This window comes from Erinaceus europaeus, chromosome 17 (genome assembly GCF_950295315.1).
Source record: "Erinaceus europaeus chromosome 17, mEriEur2.1, whole genome shotgun sequence".
In the NCBI taxonomy this organism is placed as follows: Eukaryota; Metazoa; Chordata; class Mammalia; order Eulipotyphla; family Erinaceidae; genus Erinaceus; species Erinaceus europaeus.
Window position 1 is genome coordinate 2,265,836 of NC_080178.1, and position 19,693 is coordinate 2,285,528.

At 54.5% G+C, this 19,693-nt stretch overlaps 1 protein-coding gene across 4 annotated transcripts in view; it reads right to left on the minus strand.

Annotated features, from left to right (window-relative positions):
- LRP5 (LDL receptor related protein 5) overlaps positions 1 to 6,926 on the minus strand; it is a 62,620-nt gene extending 55,694 nt beyond the window's left edge. For 3 of the 4 annotated variants that reach the window (XM_060177239.1, XM_060177238.1, XM_060177240.1), the window contains exon 1: positions 6,795 to 6,926. In XM_060177239.1, the coding sequence (XP_060033222.1) occupies positions 6,795 to 6,870 (76 nt within the window). In that variant the 5' untranslated portion in view covers positions 6,871 to 6,926. The remainder of the gene's footprint in view (positions 1 to 6,794) is intronic. The other variant, XM_060177241.1, reaches the window with a different exon arrangement.
- Positions 6,927 to 19,693: the final 12,767 nt, after the last annotated feature.

Here is a 19,693-nt window from a genome sequence, read left to right on the forward strand (position 1 = left end):
CCTCTCCCTTGGGCCTGAGACAACCCTGGGAGCCCAGGGGTGTGGCCTTGTCCAGCACAGGGTCCAGAGAGAGGGCCTCTGCAGGGCAGAAGCTTCCAGAAGGTCTGGGCTGGGGGTGACGGAAGTGGAAGGGGTGTGGGGGCCCTCACATGGAGCAGAGGCGCAGAGGAGGAGGAAGCCCTGGGTGTCCAGGGTGGTGTCCACCCTCAGCCACACCAGCCAGGATGCAGGATGAGACCCAATGACCCCCGCCCTTTATTCACAGCTCTGGGCCGAGAGGCACTTCCCAGACTGGAAACCAGAAGGCCCCCCCAAAAAAATACCCCCTGGGTGTCAGAACCCCAGACCCACCAGTTGGACTGGGGGGGGCGCGCATGTACCTGGGACCAGTGCTGAGTTGGGGTGCTCATTCAGCAGGCCTGAGGGCTAGGGGTGCACTTACTTTCGGGTGTGGGGTGGGCATGAAAGATGGCCACCCACACCCTGGTGCTGCCATACCACAAGGGAGGAGCTATGGCAACAGAGAGAGGGTGCTGTGGGCCTGGGGTGGGGTCACCCTCCCTCTCTCTCTCTCTTCTCTCTTTTGTAAAGTTCTTTTAAAAAAATTTTTTTATTTTCTTTATTTATTGAATAGAAACAGCCAGAAATTGAGAGGGAAAGGAGTGACAGAGAGGGAAAGAGACAGACACCTGCAGCCCTGCCTCACACACTCGTGAAGCTTTCCCCCTGCAGGTGGGAACCGGGGGCTCAAACCCGGGTCCTTGTGCCCTGTGACATGTGCGCTCAACCAGGTGCTTCACTACCCGGCCCCTCTCGCTCTCTCTCTTCTCTCTCTCTCTCTCTCTCTCTCCCCCTCTCATAAAAATCACCCTGGCGGGGGTCAGGCGGTAACGCAGCGGGTTAAGCGCAGGTGGCGCAAAGCGCAAGGACCAGCGTTAAGGGTCCCGGTTCGAGTCCCCGGCTCCCCACCTGCAAGGGAGTCGCTTCACAGACAGTGAAGTAGGTCTGCAGGTGTCTCTCTGTCTCTCTTCCTATCTCCCCCTTCTCTCTCAATTTCTCTCTGTCTCTATCCAATAACAAATAAAAAACCATTTTTTAAACATAAAAAAAAAAAAGTCACCCTGGTTCCACAATAATAAACAGAATTGTTCCCTGGATGTGAGTCCTTGTGAGCTCAAACCACAGTGCACAAGGCCAGAGGACCAGGGTGAAGACAGCTCTACCCCCAAGGCCCTGTTCCTGAGGTCCACTTAGGAAGGTTCTGGACTTCCAAGCCCCAGAACCCAAGGCAGCAGAGGCAAGGGCTGAGCCAGCTCAGGGGCAGAACAGAATCCAGGGCCTGGAAGCCCCCCCAAGACACTGGGAAACCTGTATCACCCCCAACACACACCCTCAAGGCGGGGAAGGACTCTGAAAATGGATTTCAGGAGAGTTCATCTGGCCAGAGCGTGAGAGAAACGGGCACAGACGGCTCTAGAAGCGGCCGACATGGCCCTACAGTCCGGCCTGGTCTTCAGAGCAGGACAGTCAAGACACGCGGCCTCGGGCGCGGGCGGCTGTGTTCTGACCAAGGCCACCCACTCTGCAGGGCCTCCCCATCTGTCCGACTGCAGAAGGGAACCACAGGGGACGGCAGGAGAAGGTGACAGCTGTCAGGTGAGGTTCTGGAATGAATGCAGAAGAGCCATGGTTCTGTTCGCCGATTAGACAGCCTGGGGTCTGGGGGGTCAACTACGCAGCACCCCTCAGCTCAGGAACATCTAGGCCCAGCAGAAACCCGGCCGGGGCAGGTCCCCCTCCTCCCTCCCTCCCCCAGGCTTGCGCCACTTGGTGAGTGGCACCGCTATCCCTGATCCAGAGGTCCAAGGACAGGGCTGGAGAAGTGGATCCCAAGTTTACCACTGCAGAGGAGACACACAAGGGGCCGGCAGTTTGAAAAATAACGTGTGGAGAAGGAACCTGGTTTCCGTCCCCCAGCCCCCAACTGCAGGGGGAAGCATCCAGAGTGGTGACGCAGGGCTATAGGTATCTCTCTGACTCTCTCCCCCTGTCTGTTCGCCACCCCCAATTTCTCTCTATTCTAGCATATAAAATAAAGATTTTTTTTTTTTACCAGAGCACTGATCAGCTCTGGTTTATGGTGTTTGGGGGATTGAACCTGGGACTTTGGAGCCTCAGGCATGAGAATCTCTTTGCATAACCATTATGCTATCTACTCCCGCCCAAGAAAAAAAAATAATTAAAATACATCTTTCTTTCTTTTTCCCCCCCTTTTGTTGCCCTTGTTGTAGCCTTGTTTGGTTATTATTATTGTTGTTGCTGATGTTGCTCTTTGTTGGATAAGACAGAGAGAAATGGAGAGAGGAGGGAAAGACAGAGAGGGGGAGAGAAAGACAGACACCTGCAGACCTGCTTCACTACCTGTGAAGCGACTCCCCTGCAGGTGGGGAGCCGGGGGCTCAAACCAGGATCCTTACACCGGTCCTTGCTCTTTGCGCCATGTGCACTTAGCCACTGGGCTACCGCCCGACTCTCTCTCTCTCTTTTTAATTTTATTTTATTGCCACCAGGATTATCACTGGGGCTGTGTTGGCATTACAAATCTACCACTCCTTGTGGCCATTTTTTCCTTCTGTTTTTCCCCCTTTCTATTTTATGTGATAAGACAGAGAGAAATTGGAAGGGGAAGGTAGAGAAGGAGAGAGAGAGAGAGAGAGAGAGAGACCTGCTTCACTACTCATGAAGCTTCCCCCCTGCAAGTGGATACGAATCCACTGCTCCTGGGAGCCTTTTTTTTTTTTTTCCCATTTTACTGAATAGGACAGAGAAATGGAGAGAGGAGGTGAGACAGAGAGGGAGAGAGAAAGACAGACACCTGCAGACCTGCTTCACCGCCCATGAAGCTTCCCCCTACTTTAGATGGGGAGCCTAGGGCTCAAACCCAGATCCTTGCACTTAGTACTGTGTGCACTTAATCCGGTATGCCACCGCCCAGCCCCACAAATATTTCTTTTTTTTAAGATTTTATTTATTTATTAATGAGAAAGATAGGAAGAGAGAGAAAAAAACAGACATCACTCTGGCACATGTGCTGCTGGAGCTCGAACTCAGGGCCCCAGGCTGGAGCGCCCAGCCCCTTATCACTGCACCACCTCCCAGGCCACAGGAATAAAAATCATGGGGGAGTAAAAAAAAAAAGGTGGCGGGCTAGCTATAGAAGAGGAGAAAAATCTGGACTAAATCAACAGAGAATAAATGTTCTGCCGCCAGGGACCGGCGTAAGGATCCCGGTTCGAGCCCCCGGCTCCCCACCTGCAGGGGAGTCGCTTCACAGGCGGTGAAGCAGGTCTGCAGGTGTCTGTCTTTCTCTCCCCTCTCTGTCTTCCCCTCCTCTCTCCATTTCTCTCTGTCCTATCCAACAACAAAGCAACGTCAACAATGTCAATAATAACCGCAACGAGGCTGAAACAACTAGGGCAACAAAAAGGGGGAAAAATGGCCTCCAGGAGCGGTGGATTCATGGGGCAGGCACCGAGCCCAGCAATGACCCTGGAGGAAAATAAATAAATAAATAAATAAAAATAATAAAATAAATGTTCTGCCGCAAAGAAAGAGCCCTGGCAAATCAAGAGGAAGACTGAGCAGCTTGCCAGAATGTGACTAAGGATAAGATCGAAGTCACCAGCTCACAGACCAGACAGACACAAAGGTCAACGCACTGGCAGGGAGGAAGGCACCAATCGAAACACGTCATCGTTTTCAAACACAGATTTTTTTTTAATTTACTTTCCCTTTTGTTACCCTTGTTTCTTTTTTTATTGTTGTTGGTTTATTACTGTTGTTATTAATGTCGTCATTGTTGGATAGGACAGAGAGAAATGGAGAGAGGAGGGGAAGACAGAGAGGGGGAGAGAAAGACAGACACCTGCAGACCTGCTTCACCGCCTGGGAAGCGACTCCCCTGCAGGTGGGGAGCCGGGTTCGAACCTGGATCCTGACGCCGGTCCTTGAGCTTAGCGCCACCTGCGCTTAACCCGCTGCGCTGCCGCCCGACTCCCCTCAAACACAGGTTTTTGTTTTTTTTTTTCCTCCAGGGTTATTGCTGGGCTCGGTGCCTGCACCATGAATCCACTGCTCCTGGAGGCCATTTTTCCCCCTTTTGTTGCCCTTGTTGTTGTAGCCTCGTTGTGGTTATTATTATTGCCATTGTTGACGCTGTTCGTTGTCAGATAGGACAGAGAGAAATGGAGAGAGGAGGGGAAGACAGAGAGGGGAGAGAAAGACAGACACCTGCAGACCTGCTTCACCACCTGTGAAGCCACTCCCCTGCAGGTGGGGAGCCGGGGGCTCGAACCGGGATCCTTATGCCAGTCTTTGCGCTTTGCGCCACATGCTCTTAACCCACTGCGCCACCGCCCGACCCCCTAAAACACAGGTTTTTAAAGAGGGAATGGGGAGGCCAGCAGTTGGCTGGCCTGGTCGAGCGCACGAGGGCTCCTGGGACCCACCCGGCAGGCCACTGAGCAGCAGTGATCACGCACGAGGCCCCGAGTTCACTCCCTGACTCTGCTTAGCAGCCAGTGGACGGGGGTGGGGTGGGGGCGCAATGGGCTGAGAGCATGTCACCATGCGTAAGGACACGGTCCAAGCCCCCAACCCCTACCTGCAGGGAGAAAGTTTTGCAAGAGGTGAAGCAGTGCTGCAGGTGTCTCTCTTTCTTCCCCCTTTCCCTGTCTCTATCCAGTAAATAAAAATAAAATAAAGAACGTGACTCCACTTGCAAAATAATGACAATGAATTAAAGGGACTCCAGTCTCCAGGAAAGGGGTCCTCCTCTCTCCACTCCTGATCAGCACCCTGAGGCCCCTGCAACAGACGCTGGCACCCCAGTTCTGCAAATGAGGAGACTGAGGCCAAGTGCAAGCTGGTGGTTTGGAGACAGACAAGAGAGGGGTGGGGGGAGAGAGGGAGAGTGAGCAGAGCAGCTGCAGGAGGGGCCAGCAGCTGCCTGGTCTTGTCAGCTGAGCTGTCCCCGGGGTGCCGGCTGACTGCGAGGCCCCGGGAAGCTTACAGAATGGCCCCTGCCTCCGGGGTTGCCGTAGCCCTGGCCACTGCACCTTGGCCACCAGCCCCAAGCCCCCGGTCTGTCTCGCACCTGCGACCCTGCAGGAGGGTCTGAACCATACCTGCCCAGACCCCACTCTCGGACCCTGACCTGGCTGGCGCCACCCCCCCACTCCCTTCTTCTTCTTCTTCTTCTAGCGTTTGCCCTTCTTCCATAGCCTTCGGGGGCAGAACTCTCCACATGGTGCACTGCAGCTGGAGTTCACTGGGGCCCTGAATCCGACGGGGCGGACCTGGCAAACGCTGGAGGAGGCCTGCCCATGGAGATTCTTGGATTTCAGCACTGGGGTGCAGGGCATACGGGACATGGGGGGGCAAAGGGCATGCAGTCCACTCAACACCCACCAGCTGGGCCCTGGAAATACCTGGCGCCAAGCCCACCGCCCAGCACCCCAGGAACAAAGGCATTTTTGGTGAGCTCACAGATCAAAATCGCAATGGGAAGCAACTGGGGGTGGAAGGATCAGTGGCCGAACTCCTGGACCCAACTGACTGACTAACAGAAGGATCAGGGGCCGGGACAGTCTCAGAACAATTTCAACCGGCTTCCCCGTGCTGGTGTTTAAATAATCAGACATATTCTGTCCTTCCACACAACACACGGTCCCGTGTCCTTGGGGAAGAGAGGCTGGAGGGGCAGAGACCACAGGCACCCCTCTCCACAAACGCCACCACCGTGCCCACCCCCGGAAAGTCCACGAAACCCCACACTGCAACAGCACAGAGCCACGGGCCAGTGGAGAAGCCCCACCTTCAAAACAAACATCTTCCCCCCCCCCAAAAAAAAAAAAAAGACACAAAACCCGTGCCCGGGCATTTCTAGAGGGAGAGGGAGCCGGAGCAGGCAGGCTAGTCATTGTTTAGCCTGGTCGGCTGTGTCTGGCTCTGCCTGCAGCAAAGGTGACCCGCTGAGGAGCCCACTGGGGGGAGGGGGTGGCCAGTTAGATTGTGGGGGGTGGGGGGCACTTGCTGGGGACTGGGGGGACTGGAAGGCAGCACCCAGGGTGTCCCTGGGAACTGGAGTGGGAGCCAGGCAGGGACCCGTCCTGCACACTTGGGGACACGGTGGGGGGTGGGGGGGGGCAAAGGAGACAGCTGTCTGCCTCCGGGAGGCCCAGACAAAGGACCCAGCCCCCGCCCCCCAGTTCCCAAGCCCCCCGCCCCCCAGCCCCCACCCCCCATACACCCAAGACCCACCAACAGCTCCAGAGGCTGAGCACAGGACAGGCTGGCACCCCCAGACACGGGTGCTCCCCCAGGGGAGGGCTTGGGGCTTCCAGACCCGCGTGGCGGTGTCCCAGTTAAAGGGACAGACGGACGCAGCCCCCCCCACACCCCCGTCCTGCCCACCTCGGCTCCCGCTTAGCGAGGCGCCCACAGGTGAGGGAGCAAGGTGCCCGGCGGCCCCGGGTGCCCCCGAGGGTGGGGCTGGCGCTGCGCCCCGGGACCCGCCGCTGGACACCCCCCCCCCGGCCACCTGGCAGGTGTCAGCGCGGGCGGCGACTCTGCCCCGCACCCGGCCGCGCCCGGGCAGGTGAGGACCCGCCCGCCAGCACCTGGAGGCCCGCGCCCCGCCGCGCCCGGGGCCCCGGGGAGCAGGGAGCGGGGTCCCCGCCAGACAAAGGGCGCCCGCGCCCCGCACCCGCACCCGCACCCGCACCCGCACCTACCCGCGGCGGGGCCCAGGCCGCAGCACAGCGCCAGCAGCAGCAGCGGCGGCGGCGGGGGGCGCGGGGCCCGCTCCATGCTCGGCTCACTCGCGCCCCATGGCGCCCCGTCCCCGCCCCCGGCGCCGCGGCGGCAGGCGGGAGCGACCGGCGGGGAGGGACCCCGAGCGGAAGCCGCCCGCGTCCCCGCCCCGCCCGGTGCCCGCCCACCGCGCCCACCCCGCCCCCGCCCCGCCCGGCACCTGCGGCCCCACCCGGGACACTGAGGCCCGGGGCAGGGGCGACCCCGGGGTCCACCCCAGATGGCCGCAGACTCCCCCAGCAGGGCCTCTCCTTGACCCCTTGGGGAAACTGAGGCACAGGGGCAGGGGCGACCCCGGGGTCCACCCCAGATGGCCGCAGACTCCCCCAGCAGGGCCTCTCCTTGACCCCTTGGGGAAACTGAGACACAGAGGCAGGGGCGACCCCGGGGTCCACCCCAGATGGCCGCAGACTCCCCCAGCAGCGCCTCTCCTTGACCCCTTGGGGAAACTGAGGCACAGGGGCAGGGGCGACCCCGGGGTCCACCCCAGATGGCCGCAGACTCCCCCAGCAGCGCCTCTCCTTGACCCCTTGGGGAAACTGAGGCACAGGGGCAGGGGCGACCCCGGGGTCCACCCCAGATGGCCGCAGACTCCCCCAGCAGCGCCTCTCCTTGACCCCTTGGGGAAACTGAGGCACAGGGGCAGGGGCGACCCCGGGGTCCACCCCAGATGGCTGCAGACTCCCCCAGCAGCGCCTCTCCTTGACCCCTTGGGGAAACTGAGGCACAGGGGCAGGGGCGACCCCGGGGTCCATCCCAGATGGCCGCAGACTCCCCCAGCAGGGCCTCTCCTTGACCCCTTGGGGAAACTGAGGCACAGGGGCAGGGGCGACCCCGGGGTCCACCCCAGATGGCTGCAGACTCCCCCAGCAGGGCCTCTCCTTGACCCCTTGGGGAAACTGAGGCACAGGGGCAGGGTCGACCCCGGGGTCCACCCCAGATGGCCGCAGACTCCCCCAGCAGCGCCTCTCCTTGACCCCTTGGGGAAACTGAGGCACAGGGGCAGGGGCGACCCCGGGGTCCATCCCAGATGGCCGCAGACTCCCCCAGCAGGGCCTCTCCTTGACCCCTTGGGGAAACTGAGGCACAGGGGCAGGGGGGACCCCGGGCTCCACCCCAGATGGCTGCAGACTCCCCCAGCAGGGCCTCTCCTTGACCCTTTGGGGAAACTGAGGCACAGGGGCAGGGGCGACCCCAGGGTCCATCCCAGATGGCCGCAGACTCCCCCAGCAGGGCCTCTCCTTGACCCCTTGGGGAAACTGAGGCCCGGGGCAGGGATGACTCTGGGGCACGAGGTGAGGGTCCACCCCTGATGGTCACAGCCGCCCCCAGAGGACCTCCCCTGGACCCCTTGGGGAAACTGAGGCACAGACAGGGGCAACCCCAGTATCCACTCCAGATGGCCTCAGACTCCCCCAGCAGGCCCTCATCTTGACCCTTTGGGGAAACTGAGGCCCAGGGCAGGGGTGACTCTAGGGCACGGGTTGAGGGTCCACCCCAGATGGCCGCAGACTCCCCCAGCAGGGCCTCACCTTAACCCCTTGGGGAAACTGAGGCACAGGGGCAGGGGTGACCCCAGGGCAAGGGGTGAGGGCAACATCCAGGTAAAGCCAGAGGTAAACGCCAGCTGGCCGCAGACTCCCCTAGAGGACCTCACCTTGATCCCTTGGGGAAACTGAGGCACGGGGAGTGACCCCGGGGTACAGGGTGAAGGCTGCTTCAGGCTGGACCCCAAAGTGGATGGACCCCAGCTGGCCGCAGCCTCCCCTAGAGGTCTCCACCATGACCCCTTCAGGCAACTGAGGCATGGGGGCATGACGCCAGGGCACAGGGAGAGGGCAGGGTCCAGCTAAAGCCAGAGTGTGATCCCAGCTGACCACAGCCTCCCCTAGAGGACCCCACCTTGACCCCTTGGGGAAACTGAGGCCCAGGGCAGGGGTGACCCAGGGGCACGGAGTGAGGGTCCACCCCAGATGGCCGCAGCCCCCCCCAGCAGGGCCTCACCTTGACCCCTTGGGGAAACTGAGGCCCGGGGCAGGGGTGACCCAAGGGCACAGGGAGAGGGCAGTGTCTGGATGGACCGAGGTGGACCCCAGCTGGCCCAAGCCACCCCCAGAAGGCTCTCACATTGACCTGTTGGGCAAACTGAGGCATGATGGGGGTGCCCTTAGGTACAAAGTGAGGGCGCCCCCCAAACACCCTCAGTCACCCCCAGCAGGGCCCCACTGTGTTGTGTGTATTGGAGGGAACCCCAATACATGCGCTTAACCCACTGCACCACCGCCCAACCCCCCCCCTGAATTTTTTTTAAAGATTTCTTTTATGGGGGCTGGGTGGTAGCACAGCGGGTTAAGCACACCTGGAGCAAAGCACAAGGACCAGCATAAGGATTCCGGTTCCAGCCCCTGGCTCCCCACCTGCAGGGGGAGGTGAAGCAGGTCTGCAGGTGTCTGTCTTTCTCTCCCCCTCTCTGTCTTCCCCTCCTCTCTCCATTTCTCTCTGTTATATCTAACAACAACGACAGCAGTAACAATAACAATAATAACAACAACAACGATAAACAACAAGGGCAACAAAGGGAAAAAAATAGCCTCCAAGAGCAGTGGACTCATAGTGCAGGCACCGAGCCCCAGCAATAACCCTGGAGGCAAAAAAAAAAAATTTTATTACATACAAGAGTTGCACATGAGACAGAGTGGGGGAGAGAGAAAGAGAGAGAGGCATGCAGGTCCTGTGTTCCATCTCCGGCCGTGTGAGATTGTGTGCCCTTGGCATTCAGGATGGCACGGAAAGGGGGAATGGTGGGGGGAGCAGCTGTTCCCTCACACTTGATCAGGGCCTGGAGAGCCAGAGGCCGCAGCCTGGATTCTTCCAGACCCCACGCGCTGAGCTCAGTGCCCACACACCCAGAATCTACGCCGTCACCCACCGCCACCACACCACCAGCCCTGCCCGAGCACAGCAGGCAGAGAATCCCGCCAGCAGAGAGGTGAGGGACCCAGCTCCCTGGAACCCAGCACCCAAGTCCAGACTCCCCTCTGCTGCTCAGGGCCGGGCACCTCCCGAAGTGTCACTGCAACCTCCTCAGAGCGCCTGCCCGCTCAGGTCCCTTCCTCTCGGTCTATCTGAATATTGTATTTTAATATTTCACCTGTTTATTTATTTGGGTAGAAACAGAAATCAAGAGGGGAGGGGCAGAGAGAGAGAGGGAAAGAGACAGAGACACCTGCAGCCCTGCTTCCCCACTTGTGAAGCTTTCCCCCTGCAGATGAGGCCCGGGGGCTCGAACCCGGGTCCTTGTGAACTGTAATGTGTGCGCTCAACTAGATGCGCCAACGCCCGGCCCCCGTGACTGCATTTCCTTAAGCGTCACATAGTTATTCACACTTGGGGCTGTGGGTGTAGGAACCGATCTGTGGCGCAGCCAGTAGAGCACACCTGTCACCGTGAGCGAAGACGGGGTTCAAGCCTGACCGCGGGGAGCTCCCCCAGCTGGCCTGGGTGCCCTGCCTGCTTTGGCTGCACTGCCTGCCCCACCCCCAGGCACTGGAGGCAGCTCTGGGGCTGTGATATTTCCCCATTTCTGTCTCTCAAAACAGCTCTCTCTCTCTCTGGGGCTGTGATATTTCCCCATTTCTGTCTCTCAAAACAGCTCTCTCTCTCTCTGGGGCTGTGATATTTCCCCATTTCTGTCTCTCAAAACAGCTCTCTCTCTCTCTGGGGCTGTGATATTTCCCCATTTCTGTCTCTCAAAACAGCTCTCTCTCTCTCTCTCTCTCTCTCATCACTGGACCTTCATATCTCTGAGCTGACATTTTCAGAAAAGAGACAGAGACAGAAGCAGGAAGATTCCACAGCCCGAAAGCTGCCTCCAGTGCCCTGGGCAGCAGGCTCGAACCCGGGTCATCCTCCCTGGGTGAGCTATCTCGCCTGCCCCCAAACAACTGGAGTCTGCATATCAGTAACAGCTACTATGGAAGCAGAATCACCTAGACTTCATGCTGGATGTCAGCAAAGGCCCACAAAATAACCTTCCAAACACGACAAAAACAAGCTGAGGGGGCCAGACGGTTAAGTGCACATAGTACTAAGCGCAAGGACCCGCTCAAGGATCCGGGTTCAAGCTCCTGGCTTCCCCATCTGTAGGGGACACTTCACAAACCGTGAAGCCAGTCTGCAGGTGTCTGTCTGTCTCCCCTCCTCTCTCAGTTTCTCTCTGTCCTATCCAATAAAATGGAAGAAAGAAATAGCCTCCAAGAGCAGTGGATCTATAGAATCGGTACCCAGCCCCAGTGATAACTCTGGAGGCCAAAAAAAAAAAAGCTGTGGCTGATGGCTTGTTTAAAAGTCACCCTCGAGAGTCAGGTGGTAGCGCAGTGGCTTAAGCGCAGGTGGTGCAAAGCACAAGGACCGGAGGAAGGATCCCGGTTCAAGCCCCCAGCTCCCCACCTGCAGGGGAGTCGCTTCACAGGCGGTGAAGCAGGTCTGCAGGTGTCTGTCTTTCTCTCCCCCTCTCTGTCTTCCCCTCCTCTCTCCATTTCTCTCTATCCTATCATACAATGAAGACAGACAACATTAATAATTACAACAATAAAGCAACAAGATCAGCAAAATGGAATAAATAAATAAATTTTTAAAAAACTAAAAACAAAAAAGATTTTAAAAAAAGGCACCCTCAGGGAAAGGAGCCAGCTCATCTGGTAGAGTGCACACCTTACCATGCTCCAGGGCCTGGGTTCCATGTCCCTGTACCACGTGACAGTGCCACACACAGCATCAGAGAACACTCTGTGAACACTGGAGCAGTTCTGAGCGCACATGTGACCAATGGCAAAGACCCCGGTTCAAGCCCTCAGTCCCCATCTATGGGGAAGGCTTCATAAGTGGCGCAACAGTGCTGCAGGTCTCTCTCTCTCTCTCGTTTTCCCTTCCTCTCTCAATTTCAAATTAAAATTTAAAAAAAATTGGGGGTCAGGTGATAGCGCAGTGGGTTAAGTGCACGTGGTGCAAAGCGCAAGGACCGGCATAAGGATCCCGGTTCGAGCCCCCAGCTCCCCACCTGCAGGGGAGTCACTTCACAAGCTGTGAAGCAGGTCTGCAGGTGTCTGTCTTTCTCTCCCCCTCTCTGTCTTCCCCTCCTCTCTCCATTTCTCTCTGTCCTATCCAACAACGACGATGACATCAATAACAATAACAATAACTACAACAACAATGAAAAACAACAAGGGCAAAAAAAGAGAAAATAAATAAATATATTAAAAAATGAATAAATAAAGGGTTGAGGCCAGGTGGTGGCGCACCTTGTTGAGTAAACTATTATAATGTTCAAGGACCAGGGTTCGAGCTCCCGGTCCCCACCTGCAGGGGGAAAGCTTTGCAATTGGTGAAGCAGGGCTGCAGGTGTCTCTCTGTCTCTCTCCCTCTCTATCACCGCTTTCTCACTTGATTTCTGGCTGTCTCTATCCAATAAATAGTAATAATTTAAAAAATTAAAAATAAAATAAAGGGTTACTTACTAAGGTTTCTCTCTCTCTCTCTCTCTCTTTTCCCTGTGAGCAGGAATTGCCTGCCTCCTCCCTTCTGGCCTTGACTCCCTAATGACCTCACAGCACCCAGAGTGAGACAAGAGAAACATGTCAGATCACTACCCTCTGCTCAAGAATTTGCAGGGGCTCCCAGCTCAGCACAGAAGCCAAAGGCCTGTGGGCAGGATGGGCGTGGCCGGGCGTGGCCACACCTCTCCCTCCCCGCGGGGACCCTTTGCAGCCCCGCCCCCAGGCGCTGGCCACGCCCCCTTGGCTTGGCAGGCCACACCCACCCCACCGCCCTCCTTCCGGGCCCCTCTCTGGGCCGGACGTGGACGTGCACCGCTCCTGCGCTCCACTAGGGGGAGCCACACATCCCTTTTGTTCCCGTCTCCCCCAGCAGGTAGCAAGGTGCCCCATGTTGGCCTGGGGAGACAGCATCTTGCTTCTGCACGACCCTGATGCCGGGGTTCACCGCCCCCCGCCCCCCCTCCTTTCCCCGTCTCAGCAGTGCTCTGCTATCTGTCTCTTTCTCTCTCAATCTCTCCTAAAAATAAATAACATCCGGGAGTCAGGCGGTAGCACAGCAGGTTAAACGCACGTGGTGCAAAGCACAAGGACCGGCATAAGGATCCCGGTTCGAGCCCCCGGCTCCCCACCTGCAGGGGAGTCGCTTCCCAGGCGGTGAAGCAGGTCTGCAGGTGTCTGTCTTTCTCTCCCCCTCTCTGTCTTCCCCTCCTCTCTCCATTTCTCTCTGTCACGTCTAACAACAACAATAACTACAACAAGGGCAACAAAAGGGAAAGTAAATAAAATCCTTTTAAAAAATCTTTTAAAAAAATTTTAAAAAATAAATAACATCCGGGTGGGGGAGACAACATAATGGTTATGCAAACAGACTCTTATGCCTTGAGGCTCCTAAGTCCCAGGTTCAATCCCCCACACCACCATAAGCCAGAGCTGAGCAGTGCCCTGGTGTTTCTGTGTGTGTCTCTCTTTGCATCTCTCTCAAAAATAAAATTAATTTAAAAAAAACAAGGAAAAATAAATAAATAAATAAATAACATCCTAGGCAAACAGAACTCCAGGCTGGGAGGTAGGTCACAAGGAAGAGCCCATGCCTTACCAAGCATTAAGACCCCAAATTCACATCCTGGTGCTGCATGGGAGCACCAGAGCACCGCGGGAAGCTCCACAGACGGTGGGCCGTGCTGTGACGCCTCTCCTGCTCCCACACAGTGGAATCGCTTATGGATAAGGCCCCGGAGCCACAAAATAAATAAATAAATAAATAAATAAATAAATAAATAAATAAATAAATATAAAATTTAAACAGACTTCCAGCACAGCAAGGTGGCAAGGGCAGTCTATTCAGACTCTCTGGTAATGTGAGAAGCAGCAGGAGAAGGTGCTAAGCCCCCACTTCCCACAACAGCTCATCACCCCACCCAGTCAGCTCAGTGCTTAGGGGAGAGTCCTCCTGGTGAAGGGGCTGTGGGGGGCACACTTGGGAGAGAAGAGCCTTGTGGGTCCCCCTCCCCAAGCTGGAAGATGCTGACTCACTCTGTTCTGGGCACTGAGTAGTGTAGTCAGGGGTGTCTGCTGGGATGAGCTAGGAACATCTCTGGAGGGCTGCCTGGTGGAGGTGCCACGAGGCAGGGGCCGGAGCAGAGAGCGCAGAGGGCAGAGAGGGGTGAGCTGGCTCTGCAGGGCAGCAAGGCCATGTCCTCTATGTGAGACGGGGCACTGAGGAGGCCAGGGGCTGAGAGGTGGGGCCTGGCTTCGCTCCACACACAGGACAGGGAGGCCTGAAGCCCAGAGGAGCCAGCGCCACCCACAGCCAGAGCCCAGGGCGCAAGGCTCACAAAACAAAGCAGCAGGAAAGATGATCAGTCTCCTTACAGAGGGCTCTGCTCCATGGCTGATGGGGTGCAGGCGGGGGCAGCCCCTGTGGAAGAAGGTGTGGACGGTCCTCAAACAGACAAAAATGGAGTGGGAGAGGGAAATCAAGGCAGGAGGCAGGGAGGAGGCAGGAGGCAGAGAGGAGGCAGGGAGGAGGCAGGGAGGAGGCAGGGAGGAGGCAGGGAGGAGGCAGGGAGGAGGGAGGGAGGAGGGAGGGAGGAGGGAGGGAGGAGCAGGGAGGAGGCAGGGAGGAGGCAGGGAGGAGCAGGGAGGAGCAGGGAGGAGGCAGGGAGGAGCAGGGAGGAGGCAGGAGGAGGGAGGGAGGGAGGAGGCAGGGAGGAGGCAGGGAGGAGGCAGGGAGGAGCAGGGAGGAGGCAGGGAGGAGGCAGGGAGGAGGCAGGGAGGAGGCAGGGAGGAGGCAGGGAGGAGGCAGGGAGGAGGCAGGGAGGAGGCAGGGAGGAGGCAGGGAGGAGGCAGGGAGGAGGCAGGCCGACTGAAGGCAGGAGGGGCCCTAAGGTTTGGAGCCCCCTACCTAGGCTAAAGTGTGTGTGTGTGGGGGGATCAAACCCAGACCCTCTGGGTGCTCGGAACGCCTCCCTGTGCTCTGGGGCTGGTGGCCCTGCTTGCCGCGGAGCTGACCTGCAGAACCCCCCCAGGCCAGGCCGCCCAGGCCGGCCTCCATGCAGACAGCAGGCAGGAGCAAAGTTCAGCTCTGGAGTTTCGGGGTGTGGAGAAGAAGGGGGTCTGCACTGGGGGAGCCCCCAGAGAGGACTCTGCCCCACAGATGCGGTCCTTGTCCTGGGTGGGGATGTGGCCTGGGCGGAGGGGGGCGTGCTCCCCTAGGGTCTCCTCCTGCCTCCTCTCTGCTGGGGATTGGGGGCCCCCAGCCGGCTCCCCCCAGGTCACAGTCCTTCCCTGCTGGAGGGTGGGGCACCCAGCTCCCAGCCCTAAGGCTGCTCCCCTGTGGAGGGGAGAGGAGGGCTCCCAGCATTCTGCAGCCGGGGAAACTGAGGCCCGGAGCAGGCTGGGGTGTGGCTGAGGCCCCCTAGCCATCTAGAGGAGAAGCAGCGGCGGGACACTGTCCTGTCATTTCTCCTCTGTCCTCCCGAGGGAAGGAGGCTGAGGCCAGTGTGGGCCAAGGTGACGGGCCCGTCCTTGCTCCTGGGCCTGCAGTGCTCCATGCGGCGACAGAGGGGAAGCAGCCACCCACCTGCTCTTCTGTTGTGGTTATATATATATTTATTTATTTATTTCCCCTTTTGTTGCCCTGGTTGTTGTTTCTATTGTTGTTGTAGTTACTGTTGTTGTTATTGATGTCGTCATTGTTGGCTAGGACAGAGAGAAATGGAGAGAGGAGGGGAAGACAGAGAGGGGGAGAGACAGACAGACACCTGCAGAGCTGCTTCACCTCCTGTGGAGAGACCCCCCCTGCAGGTGGGGAGCCGGGGGCTGGAAACGGGATCCTTCCACCGGTCCTTGTGCTTTGTGCCACATGAGCTTATCCCGCCCAACCCCCAAATTTTTTTTTTTTCATTTTTATATTATAGAATTACATGTCGACAGGGGTTTGAGTCCCCCCACCAGAGTTCTGAATCTTCAGTCAGCCCACTGCCATCCACCGCAGTTCCCCTAAGCTTGTAGACATGGGCCAACCATCTTCTCTAAAACTGTCTGTCCACATTGATACATAGTTGCCCCTTCTTTTTCTGATTCAATCCTCTCTTTCCCTCTAAGCCACTCCGGACATCATAACTACCCCCTCTCCTTTGCCTCCTCTCTCTCCAGGTGCTGATGGAGCTGGAGTGCAGAGTCCTCTGATCTTCATCCTGTCACTTCTCCCCCGCTGGGAGTGTGGATCAAGGTTGTTTATGGGAGCCAATGCTTTTTCCATTATGCCACCTCCTGGACCACACACACATTGATCTATAATGGAGCAAGAAGAGGAAAGACAGAAGGAAGAGGAAGGAGGAGAAGGAGAATAAGAAGAAATTAAAACATAACAAAAAAGTGGGGGGTAGATAGCATAATGGTGATGCAGAGACTCATGCCTGAAGCTACAAAGTCCCAGTTTCAGTCCCCTGCACCATCATAAGCCAGAGCTGAGCAGTGCTCTGGTAAAAATAAATTAATTAAATTAAATATATAATAAATAAATAAAAACAATAAAAATAAATTTAGAAAAGTAAAATTACAGCCATCTGGTAGATGAAGCACTCGACTTAAAAGCAGGGGTAAGGGACTTCCGGAGGCGGAGCTACGAGCAGCAGATTGCTTTCTCTCCTCTCCTCTCCTCTCCTCTCCCGGATCAACTAGGAATACCAAAGGAGACCACCCGGACCGAAACAAGACAGGACTAGAATGACCACAGAAACCCAGTAAATCACCCGTGAGTACAAACACGCGTGGCTGGTGACAGAGAGGAGAGAGGGGCCTAAGGAGAGATTAAGTGACTGCTAACAGTTCAGCAGTTTATCAGTGGAGACACCACCTCCAGTCTGCTCCACCAACAAGGGGACAGCTGAAGGGAGGAAAGGACTCCCCAGAGACTCACCAAGTGCAACTCTGAGTCTCCATTGCTACTATCCTCAGAATCTGGAGCAGTGACAGGGAGGGACCCCAGGGTACAGAGATCTAACCGGGAAACTCAGGAGAAGACCTATACCTCGGTGGCATAGCTGAGGGGCTGTGAAAGTCTCTTTGCATAACCACTGGATTATCTCTGCCACACCCTGCTTTATCTCTTGGTCAGGAGTCAGTGATTAAGCGAAGAAGCCTATTGATAGTTTAAAAGCCCTCAGGCTCCCATAGCCTACAGAGGAAAAGAAAAAGGCTTTTACACCACTCAACTCCAACTCAGGGATTGAAAAAACTGTTAACTTATTTAAAATGGTTAAAACAACAAGAAAAAATATTGGAGACTTGAACCAGGACAAGAGTCCAGCTAAAAGTCCTCCAGAGGGTGAAGCACTAAACAACGAGTTCAACATCCAAACATTAGCTAAGGAAATAGTAACAGGAGTGAGTAAAGAATTTGAAAAAATTGTAATCAGAAATACAGGAACAACAAATGAGAATATGGAAGAAAATTCTAATAATCTCATGGTTATTAGAGAGCTGAAAGCTGAAATCGCTGAGCTAAGAAGGCAACTAGCTGAACAAGCTAAAACAGTATCACAGCAGGGCAACAAAATAGATGAACTCCAGAAAGCAGTAGAGGGCAGAGAAAATAGAATCAATGAGGCTGAAGACAGAATTAGCAAGATTGAGGATGAATTAGAGACAACTAAAAAAGAAGTAAGAGATCTCAAAAAGAGATTAAGAGATGCTGAAAACAACAAGAGAGTCCTATGGGATGACTTCAAAAGAAACAATATACGCATTATTGGCTTACCAGAGGAAGAAAGAGAAGGGGAGGAAGAAAGCGTTCTCCAGGCCATAATAGCTGAAAATTTCTCTAGTCTAGACAACACCAAAGACATAAAGATTCAAGAAGCCCAGAGGGTCCCAAACAGAATTAACCCAGACCTAAAGACACCAAGACATGTCATACTTAGATTGGAAAGGAATAAGGATAAAGAAAGGATCCTCAAGGCTGCAAGAGAAAAACAAAGAGTCACCTACAGAGGAAAACCCATAAGATTAGCAGCAGACTTCTCCATACAAACACTACAGGCCAGAAGAGAATGGCAAGATATCTATCGAGTGCTCAATGAGAAAGGCTTTCAGCCAAGAATACTATATCCTGCTAGATTGTCATTCAGACTAGATGGAAGCATCAAAACCTTCTCAGACAAGCAACAGTTGAAGGAAGCAACCATCACCAAGCCTGCCCTGAAAGAAGTTCTGAAAAGTATCCTATAAACAACCAGACCACCACAAATAGGACATATATCAAAACACTCTAAAACTCTACAAGAAAGGCGTTAAAATATCTTCAATCTTTGATATCAATAAATGTCAATGGCCTGAATTCACCTATTAAAAGACACAGAGTAGGAAAATGGATCAGAAAACACAACCCAACAATATGTTGTCTACAGGAAACTCACCTAACTCAACAAGACAAACACAGACTTAAAGTGAAAGGATGGAAAACTATCATTCAAGCCAATGGCCCACAAAAAAGGGCAGGAACAGCTATTCTCATATCTGACATGATAGACTTTAAAATAGAGAAGATTAAAAAAGATAGGAATGGACACTACTTAATGCTCAGAGGATCAGTCAATCAAGAGGACTTAACAATTATTAATATCTATGCACCCAATGAGAAGCCATCTAAATACATCAAACTTCTACTGAAAGAGCTACAACAATATATTAACAGTAACACAATCATAGTAGGGGACTTCAACACCCCACTATCTCAACTTGACAGATCATCCAGGCAGAAAATCAGTAAAGACATAAGGGAGCTAAATGAAGAGATAGATAAACTAGAACTATTGGACATTTTCAGAGTCATTCATCCCAAGAAACTGGAATACACATTTTACTCAAATCCACATGGATCATTCTCAAGGATAGACCATATGTTAGGCCACAAAGACAGCATCAGCCTATTCAAGAGCACTGAAATCATCCCAAGCATCTTCTCAGACCACAGTGGAATTAAACTAACATTTAACAATCAACAAAAGATTAGTAACAGGCCCAAAATGTGGAAGCTCAACAGTACACTTCTTAACAACTTCTGGGTCAAAGAGGAAATCAAGGAAGAAATCAAAATGTTTCGAGAGTTCAATGAAAATGAAGACACAAGCTATCAAAATATTTGGGACACAGCTAAAGCAGTCCTAAGAGGGAAGTTCATAGCTATACAAGCACACATTATGAAACAAGAAAATGCACAAATAAACAGCCTGATTGCACATCTCAAAGACCTAGAAGAAGAACAACAAAGGAATCCTAAAGCAACCAGAAGGACAGAAATTACTAAAGTTAGGGCAGAAATAAATAACATTGAGAATAGGAAAACCATACAAAAGATCAATGAAAGTAAATGTTGGTTCTTCGAAAGAGTAAACAAAATCGACAAACCTTTAGCCAGACTCACAAAACAAAAAAGGAGAAGACCCAAATAAATCAGATAGTAAATGAAAGAGGAGATATCACAACAGACACTGCAGAAATTCAACATATCATGCGAGGCTTCTATGAACAACTATATGCCACCAAGCTAGAGAACCTGGAAGAAATGAATGATTTCCTAGATACCTACCAACTTCCAAAACTAAGTCAAGAGGAAGTGGATAACATGAACAGGCCCATCACAGCTAATGAAATTGAAACAGTTATCAAAAATCTTCCCAAAAATAAAAGTCCTGGACCAGATGGTTTTACAAATGAATTCTACAAAACTTTCAAAGAAGAACTAATACCTCTACTTTTAA